This window comes from Macaca fascicularis, chromosome 15, assembly GCF_037993035.2.
Source record: "Macaca fascicularis isolate 582-1 chromosome 15, T2T-MFA8v1.1".
NCBI lineage: Eukaryota > Metazoa > Chordata > Mammalia > Primates > Cercopithecidae > Macaca > Macaca fascicularis.
Window position 1 is genome coordinate 64,439,900 of NC_088389.1, and position 22,062 is coordinate 64,461,961.

General features: G+C 48.6%; 1 protein-coding gene across 19 annotated transcripts in view; it reads right to left on the reverse strand.

Annotated features, from left to right (window-relative positions):
* Positions 1-5,671: 5,671 nt before the first annotated feature.
* Positions 5,672-22,062, reverse strand: part of PHF24 (PHD finger protein 24) — a 294,972-nt gene continuing 278,581 nt past the window's right edge. For 7 of the 19 annotated variants that reach the window (XM_074017237.1, XM_074017238.1, XM_074017236.1 and 4 more), the window contains 7 exons: positions 17,076-17,457; positions 16,221-16,406; positions 12,226-12,304; positions 11,715-11,920; positions 11,212-11,372; positions 10,816-10,911; positions 5,672-10,496 (listed from right to left, as the gene is read on the reverse strand). In XM_074017237.1, coding sequence (XP_073873338.1) covers positions 10,400-10,496; positions 10,816-10,911; positions 11,212-11,372; positions 11,715-11,920; positions 12,226-12,304; positions 16,221-16,406; positions 17,076-17,457 — 1,207 coding nt within the window. In that variant the 3' untranslated portion in view covers positions 5,672-10,399. Of the gene's footprint in view, positions 10,497-10,815; positions 10,915-11,211; positions 11,373-11,714; positions 11,921-12,225; positions 12,305-16,220; positions 16,407-17,075; positions 17,458-22,062 lie in introns of all 19 variants that reach the window. The other 12 variants (XM_045373422.2, XM_074017235.1, XM_045373425.2 and 9 more) reach the window with 3 other exon arrangements.

A 22,062-nucleotide genomic window follows, 5' to 3' on the forward strand; every position in this document is an offset into this window, starting at 1 on the left:
AGTAAGGAGGGCAGAGGAAAGAAAGGCTGGGGAGGGGCGGGGAGTCAGGGTGGGGGATGAGGAAGGGTGAGCAACGAAAGGATGAGGCACAGAGATGGGGTGAGGAGGAGTGAGGAAGGGGGAGGGTGGGGAGGAGGGATGGACTAGTGTGACACAGAGATGGGTGAGGTGGGGTGAGGGGCCCTGCACCGCTGCTGGCTCCTCAGATCTGGGGGCTCTCTCTCTCCCACCTCCAGACTTGTGGGGCCCAGGCTGTGGGTGGCTCTCCTTCTTCCTATTCCAGTTCTGTCTCTTTTGCCTCCCCCAACCTTCCCTGTGCCAACACGGAGGCAGAGAGTTTAGTCACCAGCCTTTACCTGGCCCCTGCTAATTCTAAAGTGTAGGCTCGGACCTTTGAGGGTGCGGGACTGTGCCTTTAGGTGTTGGTGGCACGGACTCCACTGTTTGCCTAGTCCGCAGTTCCTGCCTTCAGTCCCATTGTCCTGGGTGTCAAGTGTGTGTGGTGCTCAGTGTGGCATGGACCGTGGCAGTGTGGTCTGGAGTCTATGCACCTTGTGAGCTTACACACCACACTGGCACCTCATCTCCTTTGTAAATGGGGATTGGTGCCTCAGGGGGTTGTTGAGAGGGTTAATTAAGGTAACACAGGTAGTGCACTTAGTTCTGAGCTGGGCATGTAGTTTATACCCAACCAATGGTTAACTTGGTTAACTCAACCAAGTTAACCATTACTCTACATGTTCACAGATGCTGGGAGTGTGAGTGCATCTGTAAATCTGTGAGTCTGATTGGGAGTTATTTATAGTGTGATACTGGTAATGTGATTTGTGAGTGGATCTGTGCAGTTATTTTTGTGTGGTGGTGTGCCTGATTCTGTTATATGTTGTAGGTATATGATTTTGAGTCAGTGTACATGTGTGAGTAAATGACTGTGCGGGCATGTGTCTACATGACAAAGAGTGGATGAGGTATGTGGCCGCTGACACATTGACACCATGTCTGCCAGCGTATGCACGCATCTGCGATCATGCCAGTGCCAAACGCCCCCACTCACCCTCCCTCCCCTTGGAGACGTCATAACCCTAGGTGTCCCTCATTTCCTCACCCTGAGGGAACCGGAACCCGTGGGCAGGGGTGGGGGTGGGTGCCAGTGAGGAGGTGTTTTAGACAGAGGCACATGTTCCCTCCCAGACTGTATAGGGAAGGGAGCCCCTATCCTGCTCACATCCCAAAGGCTGCAGAGGAAGTGCCCCCAGCCTGTTTTCAGTTCCCTGTCTTGTCACCATGGTAGCGGTTGCCAGGGGTTCCCATGGTTGCTAAGATCTGGGTGTGGGAGGCTGCCAGGCCCTGTTGCCAGTAGAAACAGAGAATCCTGTGGGGAAGGAAGACTACCCTCACAACTGCCAGCTCTCTGCAGTGACAGAACTGGCCCTTGGACCACTTCTCTCCCCCAGTTGTACCTATGATATGTATGTGGTAGTACTAGTGTGTGTGTGGGAGCAGAAGCGGGGGCTTTACAGGAAACCAAGACTAGAATAATGGGATACTAGAATACTGAGGAAAAGGGGGCTCCTTGGCCTAGCCATCACCATCCTTAAAGTTAGGAGGGCCTTACGAATTAGTGACTACCCCCCATCTCTACTAAAATACAAAAAAAAAAAAAAAAAAAAAAAGCCAGGTGTTGTGGCGCGTACCTGTAATCTCAGCTACTCAAGAGGCTGAGGCAAGAGAATCGCTTGTACCCAGGAGGCAGAGGTTGCAGTGATCCGAGATCGCGCCACTGCACTCCAGCCTGGTTGACAGAGTGAGACGAGACTCCCTCTCAAAAAAAAAAAAAAAAAAAAAGAGTGACTATCTCTTTCTGTCCCCTGTCCCTCATACCTCTCCCCTGGGCAGTCTCCCTGTTTGTTCTTGAGTTCTCCAGTGACTGGGTACTCATTACCTGATGCTTTTTCCTGGGCGTAGGAATGCCACATTGACCCATCACCTTGGCTGCAGACGGCCTCTCTCCTGTGATCAGACTCTGAGCGTCTCACCTGATACATGCTTCATGCTGACACCCAGGCCCAGACTTTGGTCCTACGCTGAATCCCAACTTTGACCTCAGCCTGAGACACAACCTGGTTATTGTCCTGGTAGAAACAGTTCCCCAAATCCAGCCTCTGCCCAAACCCTCCTCCTAGACATGGCTGAGCCCTAATTTTGATTAAAAATACTTGAATTTGGCCGGGCGCGGTGGCGCAAGCCTGTAATCCCAGCACTTTGGGGAGGCCGAGACGGGCGGATCACGAGGTCAGGAGATCGAGACCATCCGGGGTTTAGGTGAAACCCCGTCTCTACTAAAAAAATACAAAAAAAAAAACTAGCCGGGGGAGGTGGCGGCGCCTGTAGTCCCAGCTACTCGGGAGGCTGAGGCAGGAGAATGGCGTGAACCCGGGAGGTGGAGCTTGCAGTGAGCTGAGATGGCGCCACTGCACTCAAGCCTGGGTGACAGAGCGAGACTCCGTCTCAAAAAAAAAAAAAAAAAAATACTTGAATTCATCTTCAGATTCAGTTCTGATCCTATACTGAACTAACTGAACACTCCGGGATCTAACTCCGTGATATTCGCTGGTGTCTCCCTGCGTGTTCTGAACCTATGGCTGACCAGCACCAAAAGGGTTCAGAGGGGGTAATTTCCTGCCTTGGGATGAGAGCGCAATGTTAGGGATAACCAGCAGAGGGCGCGCAACATCAGGTTCTAGAGGCAAGCGCCCAAGAGCCCACCTGTGAACTAAAAAAATTAAAAGTTCTCGATTTTGATGCCAAAACTTTGGGTTTATGTGGGTTCTTACAGTCATGAATCTTCTCCTCCTGGCTCACCTGGGCTTAGCACCGGGTATGCACAGAATGTGCTTAACTGTTTATTGGCATCTCAGGTCTCAAGAGGACTGAAGTCACCCCACCCCGAAATCAGCATTTCTGTCACATGCTTAATACAGCTCCACTGCCTTTCCTGGTAACCAGTTATATTTGGTCCTATTGAGCAGAAATCTGCCTCTCCATAGCGTTCACATTTCATCTTAGCCCTGTCCTTGAGACCACACTGACCTCATTGGCCCATCTGCCAAACGTCACCATCTGCATCCTTCAAATCTGCTTCTCTCCAGGACCCATTCCTTCATGGGTTCATCCCCTGCCTTTCTCAGTTCTACCCACTAAGATCATGTTCGCCTGAGTGGGTTTCAGTTTGTGGTGCCCAGTTATGATTAGCTTTTTCCAGGAGAGCTGGTGCAGGGTACAAATGAGCCGACCTGCCTCCCTCCTCTGACTCTGAACTTCTTTCCACATAGGCTCAGAATATGTCAGTTTGTGTGTGTGTGTGTGTGTGTTTGTTGTTTTGTTTTTCTTTTGAGACAGAGTCTTGCCCTGTTGCCTAGGCTGGAGTGCAATGGCGTGATCTTGGCTCACTGCAACATTTGCCTCCTGGGTTCAAGCAATTCTTCTGCCTCAGCCTCCTGAGTAGCTGGAACTACAGGTGTGCACCACCACACCTGGCTAATTTTTGCATTTTTAGTAAAGACAGGGTTTCACCATGTTGGCCAAGCTTGTCTTGAACTCCTGACCTCAGGAGATCCACCTGCTTCGGCCTCCCTAAGTGCTGGGATTACAGGCGTGAGCCACCACACCTGGCCCACCAGTTTATTTTTTGGCAGCCACCTCATACTGTTCACCTATACCGAGTTAAGGCTCTTTTCTCACTGAGCTGCTAAATCACCTCTTGTTCATTTGTACTTGTTATAATTTTGAATGGAGAGCTGTATTCATTTTAAACAAAGATACTTGAAATAAAATAAATTTGTTTGCAATACATTCTCAATTTTAGGATACTCTTTGGGCTTGGAAATCTCTGTACTTGATGTTCACTCAAAGGTGGGACAAGGAGGGACTGAAGGTCCTCAGCTGGCTTGGCTGTGACTTCAGCACTTTGGACAGAGGCAATCACGGTACCCACCACCCCACCATCCAGCTATGCCTGGGACTGTGGGAGGGTGGAGATGATACACTCACAGCTTTCAGCTGGAGCAGAAATCCTTTCTACTTACCCAGTGCCTTACAGTCTGTAAAGCTCTCTCCTCTTACAAAACTCTTTCCTCAGTTAACCAGCCCAGGAGGCTGACAAGACAGGGACTGTCCTACAGATTTTACAGTTGAGGAAACTGAGGTTCAGCAAAGTCAACCTCCAAGAAACCCTTAGACAGGGTGGGGTTGGAGAGAGCACTACTCCGTGTTTAGCAAATTTAGCAGCCATTGATTCTTTTAAGGAATGACTCTCCCCAGGGAGAAAGAGGAAATGCATTTGAACCAGAGCAGGACAGGATGAGTGGAGGTTTGTGTGGAATCAAGACCCCAGCCAGTCCTGGGAGCAAGTGGCAGTTGGTGGGAGGAACAGTCCTCAGAGGGTCTAAAGCTCCAGCCAGGACTGCTGAACTGAGGGCAGGGAAACCTTATTCATTCGGGCCCACAGATACCCAGCCTTTATGCCTCTTTTTCTGTCCCAATGCTTAGCTTTACTGAGCCTGGAGACAAGGACAAAGGGCTGGTGGGATGTCATTAATCTGCTCTCAGTCTGGTGGACCCCATGGGAAGACTTCAGGGAGGAGAGGTGTGGGAGCCGCATGAGTGGGTGGGGTGAATTGTGCAGTGGTAAGAAATCAGTGCCATGGATACAGGCCTGGTTACCTGTGTCTATTCCCAGGGTGGAGAGGGGAGATGCTGGCTTACACAGCAGTGGTTCCTTTGAGGTAAGCTTTGACAGGAAGCACAACAAAGTGGCTAAGAACATGTCCTCTGAAGGCAAACTGCCTGGTTCCCCTACTTCCTGTGTGGTTGTGTAACCTTGGGAAACATGGGGTCTCTGTTCCTCATTTTTCTCACCTGCAATAAAAATCTCATAGGGTTATTGTGAAGATTAGTGACTCTATGCAAAGCACTGCCAAGTGCATAGTAAGTGCTCAAAAAATGTTAGAGATGACTTGTACTTGGGATCTTCTCTGGTTTTGGAGGTAGAGTATGGGCCTCTGATCCATAGCCTAGAAATGCTTTCTCACCTATAGGTACTGGCTCTGTTCTCACCAGATAAAAAGGATGAATGAGGATCCCATAGTCCTCCAAATGGCATCTCCAATCTTAACTTTCCCAACCCTATCATATTACATTAAAGCAATTTGTCAAAATGGGGAGGAAACACTCAGACCAGGAGAAAATAGCCAACGAGTTTCCTTACTTTTAGCTCAGGAGGAACTTGGAAGTGTCTAAAACTAGCCCTGGGGCATGGCACAGGGCAGAGACAACACATAGCAGACAGCTTCGGAGACCTTATGACCTCATCCTCAATTTCTTTGAAAGCTCTGGCTCCCCACTTCAGTGCTCCTGTTTCCGCTCCGTATCTGTGCTGGATACAGAAATATCAGTATCTCTGTATCTGTATGTGTGGTGCCCCTACCTCTACCCATCTCTTGATTTTTGGGAAGCTCAGGGCCAGGAGAACTCTAGAAAGAGTCACAGCATGTTGTGTCCTTCCTGGCAGCCGCAGCTGCCCGTCTTATACTCAGACCCGGGGATTGGTCAACAATGGGAAACCACACAGAAATGGCAGCTTCCCCAAACAACAAGAAACGGGAAGCCAATAGAGCATTACAATCGCTTTATTATGATTTCCACTGTGCCCAGCCTCAGGGCATCAGCTTCTTCTGGAGTGCTGTGAAGCCTGGGCCACGCAGAGGAGCATGCAGCTGTAGAGACGGGGAGACAGGTCTTGGGGACGTTCCCCTCAGCTTACTCTCAAGTTACCTTCCGCAGAAAAGCACATGAAGGCATGAGGGACCAGAGCGCGTTGGATTCCCCAGTGTTACTCAAGTGTTCCGAGTCCCTCTCACAAGCTTGGGTTTGGCTGGGGGACAGATCACAGGACAACCCATGATGGCAGGAGGCTAACCTTGAGGGCCTTTGTGTCACCATGGCTATGGAAAGGCCTAGCTACTTATAACTCAATGTTCTCAACTGTGGGTTGTACCTACCCAGTGCTATAGAAACTGGAATGTGATTGGGCTTCTTAGTCACGGGCCCAGACTAGGGCTGACTCCCTTTCCATGCTCTGGGTCACTGGGGCATGTGGCCCAGAGGGAAAAAGCTTTTCCTTAGTGCTAGTAGAAATTCTGTAACCTGTTTGTTTTCTTTCCAAGGTTGCCAAAAATAGTGGCAGCAGAAAAGCAACAGCAGAGAAAATGCCCAGTCCCACCCCACTCCAGGGCTGAGCTGTCAGGAACAGGCACGATGCGTGAATATTCTCCACTCCAGGAGATCTCGCCATTGTCTGGGTTGCAGCCAGGGGCCCAGAGAGATATCCTGGGCAAATTCAAACTAAGTAGTAGGAGAAAGTAGCAATTTTTCAGACAAGAGCTTGAAATAAGGAAAAGAAAAAAAATTAAAAAAAAAAAGAAAATAGGAATTTTATTTCACTATAAATAGAGGAGGGGTAAAAAGGGACTGTGGTGACAGGTACTGCCAGGATGTCCTGAAGTTCTGGCATCAAAACTATTCTGCCTTTTAGGGCCACACATCTATCTGCCTTCACTCTGCTGGTCTGAAGGGAACATGGTTGCAGGATCACTAGAGCCAGCTACCAGTTCTCAGTCCCGCTTGAAGTTTCTCTTGGCTCTGGGGTGGGTCTAGCTGGCCTGAGGCCCTGCCAGGCAGCTTCTGCTGACCTTCCCTCTCAACTTTTGGGCTTCCTGGCACCACTCTGACTGAAGCTGTGAAACCTGCAATGGTTGTGCTTTGGGCTATGAGTCCTGGGTATAACCCTGGGGTTCACTCCCCAGGGAGGTGTCCTCTTCCCAGGCAGTTTAATTCTGTGCTTTCCATAATGGTGACAGGAATAAGGGGACCCTAAGACTTGGCCACTTAAGCAATGTCAGGGTGACATCCCATAGGGAGAAGCAGGGCCAGAAAGGCCAGTATCTGCCCTGCTAGCCCCAGGTACTTGGGCTGAGGGCAGAAAGAGGCAATGTCCTCATGGTTTCTACTGCAGCTGTCCTCAAACGAAGAGGGGCACTTGAGGGTTAGATCAGTACCTAGAGTGAGGGGACTACTCCATCCCTGGGATACCCTAGGGGCCGCTGCTCAAGTGTTCTGCTGGGGGAAGGCTAAGGCTGGGCTCAGGTGAGGAAGCCAAGGAGGAGACTTGGTTTCGTAGCCAGGGCCACTGCTCAGCTGACCCTCAGTCCCTGCAGCTCTGCCACATCATCCAGCTGCCCCTTCATTCACATCTGAAGGTGGGCAAGAGGAATGCGAGGTGAAAACACTTAGGCAAGTGGGCTTCAGAGGAGCCTGTCTGTAACCCAGGCCTTCCTTGGTTAGAAACACTGATCTCAATTTTGGGTAGCCAAGAAGACTGAAACATTTTCTCATACCTTATTAGAGTCAGTCGCTAATATTTGTACTTGGCAGAATTTCAGAGTCACAGTGACGGGAGGGGTTGAAAATAAAATGGGCTTCACTAGGTTTCTGAATGTTTTTAACATCTCTATACATACCGCATAGGGGCTCTGGGGATTAGAACACTGCAAAGGGAGATTCTGGACAGGGGGTTGGGGCAGGGCTTCTGCAACTCTGGACTTGGGGAGCAATGGCACTTCCCCTTTGGTAAAAAGCTAGATGACTGCCTGTGGAGAAGAGGCAGGCTGCTCCTTCGTGCTTTCCTGCTTCCTGGGACTCTTGTGGGCTGGGAACTCTATTCTTTGCTGGGGGAAGTGGCCCCTGGGATCTCAGTAGCAGGCCCTCACCCAGGAAGTTTGCTCTTCTCGAATAGGGAGAAGGGTGATCCCAAATGGGCCTGCTCCTGTTGTGGAAGAACTCCGGGGCTGCTTTGCCAGGCCCTGGAATATGGCAGGCCTGACCTGGCCCACTGACTCTCCTCCCTCACCCATAGAGAGCTAGAGACAGCAGCTCCAAAGAGGTAGGCATCACCTTGATCTGTGAAGGATCAGGGAACAAGATGGACTTCCAGTCCCTGTGACTGATGAGGCAGGAGAAAAATGCTGTTCAGCTCTCAAAGCCCAGAGCTTGTCTCTACTCAAAATGCCCTGTGAGATTGAGCAGCCCAAGGCCACTGGCACAGGAGACGATTTGCCAGGGGAGTAGGTAAGAGCCCCTGTGCTTAATGTGCTTTAATCTCAGTGCAAAACCCCAGGCCTGGCTGCTTCAGATGCAGTTCTTAGGCCCAGGAGTCCTGTGCTTTGTTTTTTTGACTAGACTGAATAATGGCCCCTCCTATGGCTCAATCCTGGGGGATGGCTGAAGAGTATTTCTAAAAGCTGTGGGCCATACACCTGAGCCCAGATTTATCTCCTGTCTGCTTCATTTCAATCCAAATAATACAACCCCAGCAGCTCCCCTGCTTCCAGCTAAAGGCGATTCCTACAGGAGGAGACTACACAGGGCTCTCATGAAGCCCCTGGCTGCAGCTCCCTGCTTTCCTCAAAACATTCAGCACTGAGCAGTGTGTGCTTTCTTCTGTATGCACCTGATTTAGCACAAGGGCCTTGAGCAATGAAGATGTGTTTGCTTCTGCATAACTGTGCTCCACTCCCTTTTGAATAACTCTTGGTAGTCAGATGTGGCTATGCCTAAGTCATTAGGTTGGAAACAGAAGCCTAGAACATGGATCCCACGGCCGGCCAAGATGAGCCATAACACACAGACTGAAGAATTTGAATTTGATGAGTACTTAGGAAGCGGGGGCTGGGGCTTGGAGGCCAGGCTTGGTGCTCTTGTAGCAGCCTCTGATTGCCCCAAAAGGCCTTCCATGCCAGGCCCAGGCCCTAGCCTGGTGGCAAAGGACATGTGGTTAGCAGTGAGGAGAAGCAGCCACTCAAGCCGTGTCTCAGTGACAGGGAGAAGGGGAAAATTTCTCCTTCTGTAAGGCTTTCCCAGGACCTTCTCTGCAGAGCCCCAGCCTCTTATCCTCTTTGTCAGGATGGCTGAAAGAGTCCCCGCTCAGGGCTCTGCAGATCTTTCTTGGGCTGTGGAAGGTGTCTACAGTGAGTTGAGCTGGAACAGTGAGGAAGCATGAGCCCCGTTCTCTCTTCCTCCAGAGCGTGCTCTCGTCAGTCTCTGTGGTTGGTGACTTGGGTGAAGCATCTAACACAGAGGCTGTGGCTCCCGCCGGTGTGTTTGCTCCATTCAGGTCCCCTTGGCCCTGGGCCATGAGCTACCATCTGAAAAACAGGGGCCAAGAAGGCTCACCTTGATTTTTGACTATCCTGCTAAAGACTTTTTTTTTTTTTTTTTTTTGAGACGGAGTCTTGCTCTGTCGCCCGGGCTGGAGTGCAGTGGCGCGATCTCAGCTCACTGCAAGCTCCGCCTCCCGGGTTTACGCCATTCTCCTGCCTCAGCCTCCCGAATAGCTGGGACCACAGGCGCCCGCCACCTCGCCCGGCTAGTTTTTTGTATTTTTTAGTAGAGACGGGGTTTCACCGTGTTTGCCAGGATGGTCTCGATCTCCTGACCTCGTGATCCGCCCGTCTCGGCCTCCCAAAGTGCTGGGATTACAGGCTTGAGCCACCGCGCCCGACCCCTGCTAAAGACTTTTGGACTCAGGTAACCTGACTGAGAGGTTCCTAGAATCCTGAGTCCCTGGGAGGGGCTGCCTCCTCCTCTTCCAGTCAGGATTCTCCAGGCTAGTTGCCTTCTCTGTCACCAGGAATTGGAATTTAAATAAATAAAGGGCTGAACTTCAGTGGTGATGTTTAACTCTTTTCCCAACTCAGTACAGCCGAGGTACATAATACACACCTACTAGTAACAGCAGCTCACCGCAGAAGGGATTTTCAGTGGGGAAAGTGGGGCCCGTTAAGATCTCTAGGATCTCTAGGCAGGCATGCGAATCTGACATGCCCCTTATTAAGAATGATTTGGCCGGAGATTTGTCTATTGGAAATTAGAACTGGCCTATAGAAGGGGTGAGTAGAGACCTCCTCCTCTATATCAGGGGCTTCACAAAGGGACTTTGGTCCTTTCTCAACCAAAAAGAACCAGGCTTCTGATGGCATGGACAGCTGGGCAGCATGTGTGCGTGTGTGTAAGTGTGGTGGCAGGTCCCATCTATGATGTGGGGCAGGGATGGTCCAGGAGAGGATGCTGCCATAGCTCCCAGGGCTTCTCCTTGTGGCAATGCATTCACTGCCTCTGTTGTGAGGGGAATGGTGATTTCAGTGCCATAAAGCTTAGTGACAAATTAAGACGCTGGCAGTGTCCCAACCCCATGAGTCTCAGTGCCAGAGGTTGGTGGGGGAAGGGAGAAAGGAGAGAGGGGAGAGGACGTCACTGTCCTCAAACTGAGCTTCTCTGCTCCATGCTATCCTGGGGGTTTCAGGTGAATGGCTGCGCTGTTGGGGCGAGCAGCCAGGATGTAGAGGACATTCTCTTGCAGGAAGGTAGGCCAGTCCACAAATCTGGAGTGAAAGCAAAGAACAGGGTCATGAGGCTGGTTTGAAGACGCGTGAGCCCTGATCCTGGGGCAGCATGGCTTGGGCTACACAAAACTCAGGGAAGCTTGGCTCATGCCTGACCTGGTTATGGCTGGCTGTGCTACCAAGCCAACAGACCAGCTGGCTGGTCCTATAGACTTGGGTCAAATGTGCCCTCTTGGAGCCCGGTTTCTTGCGTGGGCGCTTGCTGTTTTGGAGTGGGAGTGGGTAATACCCTCTCTTACTTGTGTGTTTTGTGGGGGTTCAGAGGGTACAAATGGCCAGGTGAGGAGGTCCTACTCACCTGGACTCCTGCTCTGTGGGCAGCAGGGTCTTGTCCTGACTCTTGCTGCTGCTGCTGGCTGGGCTGCTATCTGCAATGGGACCCACATGGCTGATACTGCTGGGCAGAGGACACATGGTTAGGAGTGAGATAGTGAAATGCCTGCCCCTCCCAAACTCTGGTAAGCCCAAGGCTCTGGACACACTCATCCAGGCTCTTCTGACGTGTGGCAACACTGAGTTGAAGGTAGAGGCTGCCCTATGTCCTGGCCCGTAGGCATCACCGTCCTCTACCTAATGCACAGGAGGCTCCTCTCTCAGCTGTTGGCAGGGGGAGCAGGGAGGTATGGAAGGGCCACTGGCATGGAAAAGGGAGGAGAAGAGGCTGAGTGGGGACTGGGACTGGTAAGGAGCAGACCTGACACTGCAGGAAGGAGCCTCTGGGAACTGTTTGTAAAACCAAGAGTGCTGGGCCCGGCGGCACTCTGCCTCACTGATGGTGCTCCCACTGCCCCGTGCCAGGAAGGCGGCTCGGGCTCGTTCCCGCTCCTTCACTGTCAGAAGCCTCAACAGAGAGTTCTGGGGAAGAAGAGACAAGATCTTAGAGGTGGAGATATCTTGTAAACTGCCAGGTCATAGAGAATCCTACCTCCATTACCACCTTTGCAACCTCCCTTAGAAACTGCCCAGAGCCTTTCTGGAGGCACCAACACTTCCAGTACGGCCCAGGGCAGGTCAGTCTTTCTCACACAGTTTCCTCAGCCTGGGCAGCAGATCATCCATCACTGGATGGAACCTGAGCCCATTCCTGATTCTGGTCCCTGCTCGGGCAGGACCCAGTGCTCCCCCAACCTGCCCAGCATGCCTCCCAGGCCCTTGTCACCCAGTATCCCAGAAACATTTGCCCCAGCTGGCCCTCACCTGGGGACGCAACTGCTGCAGAAGCAGGAGGGACTCATGGGACAAGAAGTCAGGCCACTCTATGTGGCCTCGATGTTCAGGATCCAGGGCAGCAAACTGGCGGGCCGCCTGCTCTTCTTGCTCCTCACTCAGGGCCCTGTCACGGTCCCCCCGCTTGGCTGCTTGGTGACGGTAGCGCAGAAAGTCCTCCAGTGTCAGGGAGCAATCTGTGGGAGGCACCCCGTGCTGGCCATGCCCATCCTTCTTCAGCCTTAGGGCACTTCCATCACCTCCAGGGCACCCTTGGGGCCCCCACACCCACAGCTCTTGCTGAGTCTCTGCCTCCTATGGCCAGGGTTACCCAGGCTGCGACAGGGGATGGGTGACTCTGCTGGCTAACAACTCAGGAACAAGGACCCATTTACCCTCTACCCACTAAATATGGAACACTCCTTTCGTGGTTCATCCTAGAAAGCATGAAGGAGAAATCTGCCCGGCCCCTCTCCATCCAAGTAGCACCACCCAACCTTACCAGGGATGACTTTACACCTCTGAAAGGTCTCCGTGAGGCTGTACATTTCCTCCTCAGTCAGCAGCAAGTTGATGTTGTCCTGAAAATAAGGAAGAGCTGAGTCGGTGGCCATACAGGCCAGTAAGAAAGGCCAGGGTCAAGGAGGCTAGAAATAGAATTTCAGCTGGAAAGCAATTCCAGGATCATCTAATCCCAGCCTCCTAGTCACAATCAATGAGAGTGAGGCCCCAGAGAGGGGAAAGCACTTGGCCAGAGTTGTCTTTACTCTGGGGCAGAATCTTCCCGAGAACTCAGATATCCTGACTCCAGCACTGAGCCCCTTTACTAAAACAGTGGTTGTCTCCTCTGAGCTAACCTAGGGATTTCTTGGAAGTGCCTTAGGAAGCTGCTGCATGGAATAAGGGGGCTAGTGAGTAGGCAGGTTGTGAATCCCTGTCTCCATCAACCAGAGTGGCTCCATCTCCATCCCTTTTATCTACTTGGCTTCTGTGTTAGGCTGTGCTAAAAATGTATTTTAGTTAAAAAAAAGTTTAATCCTAGCTCTGCTCCAAGTGGTGCTGGCCCACTTGGATACAAAGTGGGTTGTATCACTTTAAATAACTCCAGAATGGTTTTAAAAGATGCCATCATTACAAGGCTCCTAAAGCCAAATGCGTTTTTTTGTGGTGCCACAGAAATTTTAATTCCAAAGGAGCACTGATATCTTATTTTGTTGACTTAACCATACAGTCTTTAAACTATCAAAGATCCTTTCTAGTATAAGGTTACTTTCTTCCTCTGAAATACCAGCAAAGTACAAGAGCAGATATTTCATGAGTATTCATATGTGGATCTCATAAAAAACTCAAACCATTCTCTTTCTTCCATAACACTTTTTAAAAACTAATATATAATAGTTGTATTTTTCTTTCAAACCATACTTTCAACAAACACCTACTGAGCACCTAGTATATACTGGGTGCCACAGTGGTGTGTAACACTGTGAGATGTGTTCAGTGTGGCTGGGGCTTGGAGTACGTGTGTGTGCGTGTGTATGTGTGTGAGGGAAGGAGGGGGCCTACTATGAAGCACCTCCAGTACCCTTTATCGAGCCCCTCAAATTAGGCCTTTATTCTGAGGGCAAAAGGGAGCCACCAAAGGGTTTTCAAGTGGGGAGTGCTGTGGTCAGATCTCTGGCTGCTGTGTGGAAGATGGATTAGAGGGGCAGAGTCTGCAGGTGTGGAGAGCAGTTGAGGGCTGCTGCAACAGTCCAGGCAAGAAATGATGAGCAGCTAAACTGAGACATGAGAATGAAGAAGGGAAGAGAGATTTCAGAGATATTATAGGCGGCATCAACAGGACCTGATGACTCACTGGATGTGAGGCGTGAGGGAGAATAAACTGGGATTAGTAACTGGGGCATGGTATGACTATTCACAGAGATGAGGAGTGGAGGAAGAGCAGGTTTGGGGGCAAAGATGAGTTCATTTTGGGGCATGATGAGTGTGAAGTACTTGTGAGATATCAAGGTGAATAAGTGCAAGAGACAGGAAATTTAGGTCTGGACACACAAATATAGGAGTCATTAGTGTTTAGATGGTGGCTGTAGATGAAGTCACCCAAAGAGGGCGCAGTGAGCAAAGAAGAGTATTAAACAACAGAACCCTGAGAAACACAGGACTGAGACAAGAAACTAACAAAGGTACTACCTAGGACTCAGGAAGGGGAACATCACACACCGGGGCCTATCATGGGGAGGGGGGAGGGGGGAGGGATTGCATTGGGAGTTATACCTGATGTAAATGACGAGTAGATGGGTGCAGCACAGCAACATGGCACAAGTATACATATGTAACAAACCTGCACGTTATGCACATGTACCCTACAACTTAAAGTATAATAATAATAAATAAATTAAAAAAAAAAAAAAAAAAAAAAAAAGAAACTAACAAAGGGCATCGAGAAAGAATGGTCAGAGACTAAGGCTGGAAGAGAATCAGTAGAGAAGAGGGTACTGGATACCAAGCAAAGACAGCTGCAGAATGTGGGAGGTAATGTTAACGGTGGTTACATGACTGAGGTGGGATTTTATTGACTTTCTATTTTCTCTCATTTCCATATCTTATACAATAATTCTCATAAAAATACTAAATCCTAAAGGAGAGAGAGAGGAATAAAGAAGTAATAAATACTTCAGAGAGATCAAGTAAGAAGATGCCTTAGGAAAGGTTAGTGGACTTGACAATTAGGAGGTGACTGGTGACCTTAGGAAGGGAAAATTCTGCAGAATGATGGATGCAGATGTCAGATTAGATTATAGGTGGTTGAAGAACCATAGGAGATGATGAAATTCTCTTAAGAAGTTTGGCTGTGGGGCCAGGTGCAATGGCTTGTGCCTGTAGTCCCAGCTACTGAGGAAGCTGAGGCAGGAGGATTGCTTAGGTCTAGGCATTCAAGGCTGCAGTGTTATGATCGCACCACTGCACTTCAGCCAGGTGACACCGTGAGACCCTGTCTCATAAAAAGAAAAAAAAGAAAAAAAAGCAGCAGCTTCGTTGGCTGTGAAGGGAAGGAAAGAAAGGAGAGGTACTTGGAAGGAGGCTTTGTAAAAAGCCCAGTAGAGCATGGTGGCAATGATGGTAGGACTGTGTCAGGAAGCTGGGGAGGCAGCATGTGTTCCTGGGGGTTAGGGAGGTGACCCCTTCACCCCAGTCCTATGGCAGCAGTACATCGCAAAGCAGGGTGGCTGAGATGAAAGGCTGGCATCTGGAAGGGGCGACAGGCACTGGAGAAGGTCGCTGGTACAGCAGGGTCTGCTGCAGTGTACTCCAGGGGGACAGGTGTTTAAGCAGCTGAAAATAACTGTTCCATAACAAGCCACAGAGGAAGAGTTATTTGTTAGAAAGTGGCACATCTCTGCTTTCGTCTAAGCAGCAGGAAGAAGAGGGGGATCAGCAGGCGCTCCTCACTCTGAAATCAATAAACAATGACGATATCTGCAAGACAACAGATGCATAAGGCAAGACTTGAACTCTATTCAGGTGTAGTGAGAAATGGCTATAAATCTGGCTTTCAATGGAAACCTTAGACTCCGTCCTTCATTAAAAGTTAGAAGGCATATATATATAATCTGCGAAGTTCTGAATCAATAGAGCTTTGTCATTTAATTCACGTAATAACCACTTCAAAGAGGAAACGCCAATGCTTATGAGTCAGGTGGCAGGCTGAGTGAGGATCTGAGGCCTAGGAAGTTTTCCTGTAATAGGATCTACCCCTACTGGAAGCAAGCTAGTTAGGATCTCAGGTTAGTTTTCAGATGGATACAGTGAATGACAACTATAGACTATTAGAGAAAGAACTGCTCCAAGCAGAATTACTTTTGAGTAATTAGGCCCCAGTCAATCTCCTAGCTCAGAGGTTCTCTACCGGGGGTGATTTTGCTACCTTCACATTGAGATGTATGCTACTGGCATCTAGGGGATTGAGGCCAGGGGTGCTGCTAAATATCCTACAATGCACTTGGCCCCCCAAACAAATAACTAACCAGCCCAAAATGTACTGAGGTTGAGAAACCCCATCCTAGCTCTAGGTCTCTTGTATGTACCATTGGAAAATTCTTTTTTTTTTTTTTTTTGAGATGGAGTCTTGCTCTGTCACCAGACTGGAGTGCAGTGGCATGATTTCAGCTCACTGCAACCTCTGCCTCCCAGGTATAAGTGATTCTCCTGCCTCAGCCTCCCAAGTAGCTGGGACTACAGGCACGTGGCTACCAGGCCCAGCTAATTTTTGTATTTTTAGTAGAGACGGGGTTTCACCATGTTGGCCAGGATGGTCTCAATCTCTTGACCACGTGATCCTCCCATCTCGGCCTCCCAAAGTGCTGGGATTACAGGCGTGAGCCACCATGCCCAGCCCATTGGAAAATTCTTTAGGTCACTGCCTAAAATCAAATGTTCTAAGACTGGGCCTCCAGGAAAAGTGCCGAGTCCTCTGCTGTCCCTGCAGTCCAGACTTACACAGTAGTGGCAGCTCCAGCCTGTTTCTGTGTGGGCCATCTCCATCACCTCCGCTGCACTGTCTCCTTGGATGTAGCCCATGCGGCGCAGGCAGCCATCATGGAATACCCTGGTGCAGACCCTGCACGGGAAGAGGCTCTCAGCTGTCCAGACCTCGCAAACATCACACATCTCATCGTTGACAACCTGCAGAAAGATGGCAGGAGGAAACAGGGATGTGAAAGCATAGGCAGCAAGATTCCAAGGCCACGAAGCACAGAGCTGCCTGCATGGGGCTGAGCCTTCCCAGATTAGCCTAGAGGAACAGCTCCAACTGAAGCCATTGTTGAGGTTTTCTTTCTGGAGGACAAGAACCAGGAGGTCCTTCCAGTTGCTCACGTCTTTGTGACCATGTTTATGCACAGGGAGCTACTGGCACTTTTAGAAAGAACAATCTGTTGTGAGAGATTGTTCCAGGCTTTGCAGGGCATTTATCATCCCTGCTTTTCTTGGTACCAAACACCAGTAGCCACCTGGTGTTGTGACCTCCCCAAACTCCTCCCTCCCAAATTTCCTAATGCCTCCTACAGAGTGTAGTGCTATCCATGGTTGAAAACCCATAGCAGCGGGGAAGAGGGGGAGAGTCGACAGAATACCTGCCAGAGCATCATTCTTTATCATCCACTGCCTCAAGCCTTTAACAAAGATGAATCCAGGATATAACAAACATTTTATTCTTGTAGAAGATATTCAAAGATTGTTTTGGACTCAGTTCCATTTTTCTGGCTTTGAGGATCACCTTATCCACATCCATCCTTCCTGTCCTGCTCCCTGATGCGCTAAGGCTTGAGGATCCTGTCCTAACTGGATACTCACAGGCTCTCTGGGCTCCAGGCAGATTTCTGGAGGTTTGTCATCATCCAGCTTCCGGGTGGGGCGGATGAAGGCAGGGGGCGTGAATCGGCTGGTCCTGTCAAACTCCTCAGGCTCCACGCCGCGCCCATCTCGGAGCCGCTCCCAGGCTGCACGGCCGGCACTTCTCTCTTCCTGGACCGCCGAGGTTCCTGCTTCTGCTTCTCTGTCCTCCTGCACCTCCTGGACGGAGCCCTCTACAGTGCCACGGCGGGACCCTGGCAGCTCGCCTGTGCGTCGGATGGAAGGCCTGTCCCGCAGCCCATCCTTGAAGGCAGACACAGCCAGACTCACCTTCTGCACCTGCTCCACTGTCTGCCGCTTGGACATCAACACCCCCATGGCTCTGTGGACAAAAAGCAGAGGGGCATAAGTTCAGCCAATGGCTGAGGATGTCAGGCCAATCAGTTTCAACCTAAGTGGCAAGTGCTATTAAACAGTTTCTCCCTCTTCTAGAACATGGTGGGGGTGGAGACAGCACATGTTAAGGATCAGAAGATGTTGGTTCTACTTCTTTCCTAAATTTTATGTATTTATGTATTTATTTAATTAATTTATTTATTAGAGATGAGGTCTTACTATGTTGCCCAGGCTGTTCTTGGACTCCTGGGCTTTAGTGATTCCCTTGGTTCAGCCTTCTGAGTAGCTGGGATCACAGGCCTACCACTTGCCTGGATGACTTTGGTTCAATTTCTGACAGGCCTTGCAACTTTGGTTTTCCCATCTATGGAATGAGGGCTATCTCCCCAGCCCACTTCACAGAGATGTTACAAGGATAATGTAAGAAAATGGGCTTAACAGTGCTTTGTAGACTGGAAAGCACTCTATGTGCATGAAATGATATCTGTCTCCCTTCCTGTCCTAAAACCAATTTAGTCCAGGGGTCCTACACCTCTGCTACTTCTAAATGGCTGGAGACTTCAGAATCCAAATTTCTCCTCTACCCTGCAAGAAGACTCAAGGCTTAAAGCAAGCTGGCAGCAACACAGTTCAGGCCTTTTGACACAAGAAAAGCTCCTTCAGTAAGTACCATGAACAATCCATCTGGGGCTAATCCTCAACAAATGCCTACTTTTTAAGTCAATAAACTCCTAGTTTTAGAGGATTCCTGAATTAGTCAGTAAGGGAACTCTGCCACCCATATCCATGTGGTCAAGGTCACACAAACACTCCTTTGCCCCCTCTCATTAGTAGCTGTGCCTCTCTGTGGGTCTGTTTATCTATTACAGACACTGGCCTATTACAAAGCTCTAAGGTACCTCTCACACTTCTAAGGTAAGGCTGCACTAATGTCACTCCCATATTTTCTGTTTTAATTCTTCTGAACTGTTCAAGAAAGGTCTATATCCTTTACAGGTTAAAAAGTAACATCATCCCTGCTCTTCTCTGCAGTACCAGAGCACAGCATTGGACAGTGAGGGCATGACAGGGCACATTGCAAAGCTGGTCTGCTATTTCCTAGCCTGAGGAGACTTTGTGGAAGTCAGCTGGGGAATGCTTTTTCTAAGTAAAGTGGAGCAGAGTCCATTTTAGCCTTGCTCTCAATCCATTCTAATCAAGGCTTATTGAACAGTATTATGTGCAAGGCACTAACTGCTCATCATAGGAAACAGAAGACAGGAGAACAGTCTCACCACTCAAGCTACTTAATATTAGAAACCAAAGAAGTCAAAGTGCTGACAGTACCTAAAGGATGGCGAGACCCACCACACTGCTGGTGGACAAAGTGGACCCTGAAGGATGCATAGGCGGTTATGCTCAGTTTGTTTGGGGAAAAAGGTGACAGCAGGTAGGAGGAGAGGTAGGGCCAATTCGAAGGTTACTATTAATATCATAGTCCAGGCAAGAGGTAGAGGGTTTAAACGGAAATGATGACAGCAGGAATAATACTGACAGAGTGTATCTGTTACCACGGAAATAGAATTAGGGAAATCTAGGAATAAATTGATAATTGATTGGATGAAGGACAAAGGGAAAGAGGGCAGTCTTTTTGTTTTGTTTTTGTTTTGTTTGTTTGAGACAGAGTCTTGCTCTGTTGCCCAGGCTGGAGTGCAGTGGCACGATCTTGGCTCTCTGCAACCTCCGCCTCCCCTGCCTTAGCCTCCTGAGTAGCTGGCACTACAGGCGCGTACCACCACGCCTGGCTAATTTTTTGTATTTTTAGTAGAGATGGGGTTTCACTGTGTTAGCCGGGATGGTCTCGATCTCCTGACGTCATGATCCGCCTGCCTCAGCCTCCCAAAGTGCTGGGATTACAGGCGTGAGCCACCGCGCCCGGAAAAAGAGGGCAGTTTTAAATGGACTAACTAGAAGAATGGTAGTGCCACTTACAGAAATTGGAAATAAGAGGGATAATTAAATTAGATTTTGTACATGTTGAATTAAAGATGTCCCTGGGACATTCAGGTGTCATGTTACCCCCTGATTAAAACTTTCAGTGCTTCCTACAGCTTTCAGGAGAAGTCCCCAAAATCAGTCTCTTTACTGTGGCCTGTGAGGCCCTGCAGGTCTGGCCTTCTTTCTTTACTCTGTGTCCCAATCATAATGGCCTTATTTCAGTCTTTATTTGCTATACTCCCTCTGTTTGGAGGAAGTTTGAACATTCCTCCCCACCTGACTAGTGCCTATTCGTCTATCAGAGCTTAGCTCAAGTCTCACTTCCTCGGGGAAGTCACTGCTGACTCCAGTCCAGGTCGGAGTGCTCACAGCATCATGCCCTTCTGCTCTGGGCACTTACCTTTGTCATTACATATTCAATAGGATGATTACTTATCAATGTCAGTTTCCCCATTAGACTGTTTTATCCCACACAGTCCTTATCTCCATTGCCTAGCAATGTGTCTATTAAGCATCTAACAGAATAGATTCTTAATAAACATTTTTCAATTAGCTAATTAATTGTGGAGAATTCTTTTTGCTTTAAAAAATGAAATCTTAATACATGTACTATCTGATGACAGCCCCATCTTCTTTTCGGAAACACTGCTTGTATGTGCCACAGTGATGTGAACTCCTACCCTGCTCAGGTGCTTGCCTTGCCACTACTGCTACCAAGGAAATTCATATTCTTGAATTTATAAACTGATTGATAGAAGAGGAAAGAACCACCTCCCCGACTCCATTTATAAATTTGTTTGTAAAACTGAAGTATGTGACTAAGGAACATTGACTTTAAATACTTCATACTGCCTTAAAGGGCAGTGGCACAGGAGATTTATTGAAGAAAGATTTATTGAGCAAATTCAGGAAATCATTTAGGGTATTCATGCCTCAGTGGACAACTAATAATAAATTGTAATTAAAAGGAAAATATCTTAATCCCCAAATAAATCCATAAAAAATTGTGATTCAGAAATCATTTTTTCCATCAGCTAGAAACAAATATTAAACAATAGGGAAATGAATTATGTACCTACCATGAAAGACTAAACAACATGGAAAACACTGACATAGAGGTATATTTATTGGTGGGAAAGATACTCAAAATATGCAAACATATTCACAAAAATAGCAAGTTACAAAAATGCTCATGCTATGATCTAAATTTTGTACTGTATGTACTTTTAATCTTTTTGTAATCTGTATTTTCCAGTTTTCCCACATGGTACCTTAATTAGATAATAAAGAAAATCTTAGGGTTGGCAACTTGGCGACTTGCTTTTGTTTTGGGTCCCCTGTTCTGTGATTCAGAACCTGTTGTTAGTTGCTTTGGGCTTTAGTTCCCTGTCTGTTGATGAGTGCATTTGGAACATATAGTCTAAAGCATTTAGAATGCTCATGTTGTTTTTCATCTTCTTTTAAAAGTTCATATGACCTAACGAGGGAATCTAGCCAGGGTGGGGTGGGGATGGAGAGAAGAGTATGTATATGTTAAATTTTTTGCTGAGGCTTTGGACCCAGGGGGTTCTTGAAGTGACAGGGCTGGGCCTTGTAGTCCCCAGATGCTGCTCAAATGCCTCATGGGCAATAGCATGTTCGATGGCTGGGTGGGATGCAACTCCCCAACTCACAGTGAGAGAGGCACCCCAAGAGAGAAAATACAAAACTGACAGATAATTCTTCATATTTTTATTTGAGCATATTTTTATTATGAGCATTTACATTTGCAGACCACTATGTTTTCCTCAGAAACCCCAAGGTATGTTTCTCAAAACTTTCAACTGTGGCTCAGAATAAGAAATATATTTTATGTGATAACCCTGTAGACACATGTGTTTATAGATCTGCAACTGAAGTCAAAATTTTGTGGAGGCCGGGCGCGGTGGCTCAAGCCTGTAATCCCAGCGCTTTGGGAGGCCGAGACGGGCGGATTACGAGGTCAGGAGATCGAGATCATCCTGGCTAACTTGGTGAAACCCCGTCTCTACTAAAAAATACAAAAAAACTAGCTGGGCCAGGTGGCGGGCACCTGTAGTCCCAGCTACTCAGGAGGCTGAGGCAGGAGAATGGTGTAAACCCGGGAGGTGGAGCTTGCAGTGAGCTGAGATCCGGCCACTGCACTCCAGCCTGGGCGACAGAGGGAGACTCCGTCTCAAAAAAAAAAAAAAAAATTTTTTTTGTGAAACAATCATACTTTTACTACATGTGATGCTCCCTGATATTTTCTATCCTATTTCATTAGAACAACCCTGATAGTGACTCTCTGAAATGATTTCATGACCTACTAATGGATTTAAATCTGCAATTTGAAGAACACGCCTCTAAAAGACAAGGATATAAGGAAAGTACTGCCCTTAACTGATGTGGTGCAAGATGAACAGTGTATTCAAGCTTCTCTTAAGAGTCTGTGTGGTTGGAAGATCCACCAGAGATGGACAGCTACTAATACACCTCTGACTAAAGAAAACCTATTGTATCCAAGAGGCTGATGCTCTTTCATCTGTGGGCATATGTAAAAAACAAAATTAGCCAGGCATAGTGGCACATGCCTGTAATCCCAGCTACGTGGGCA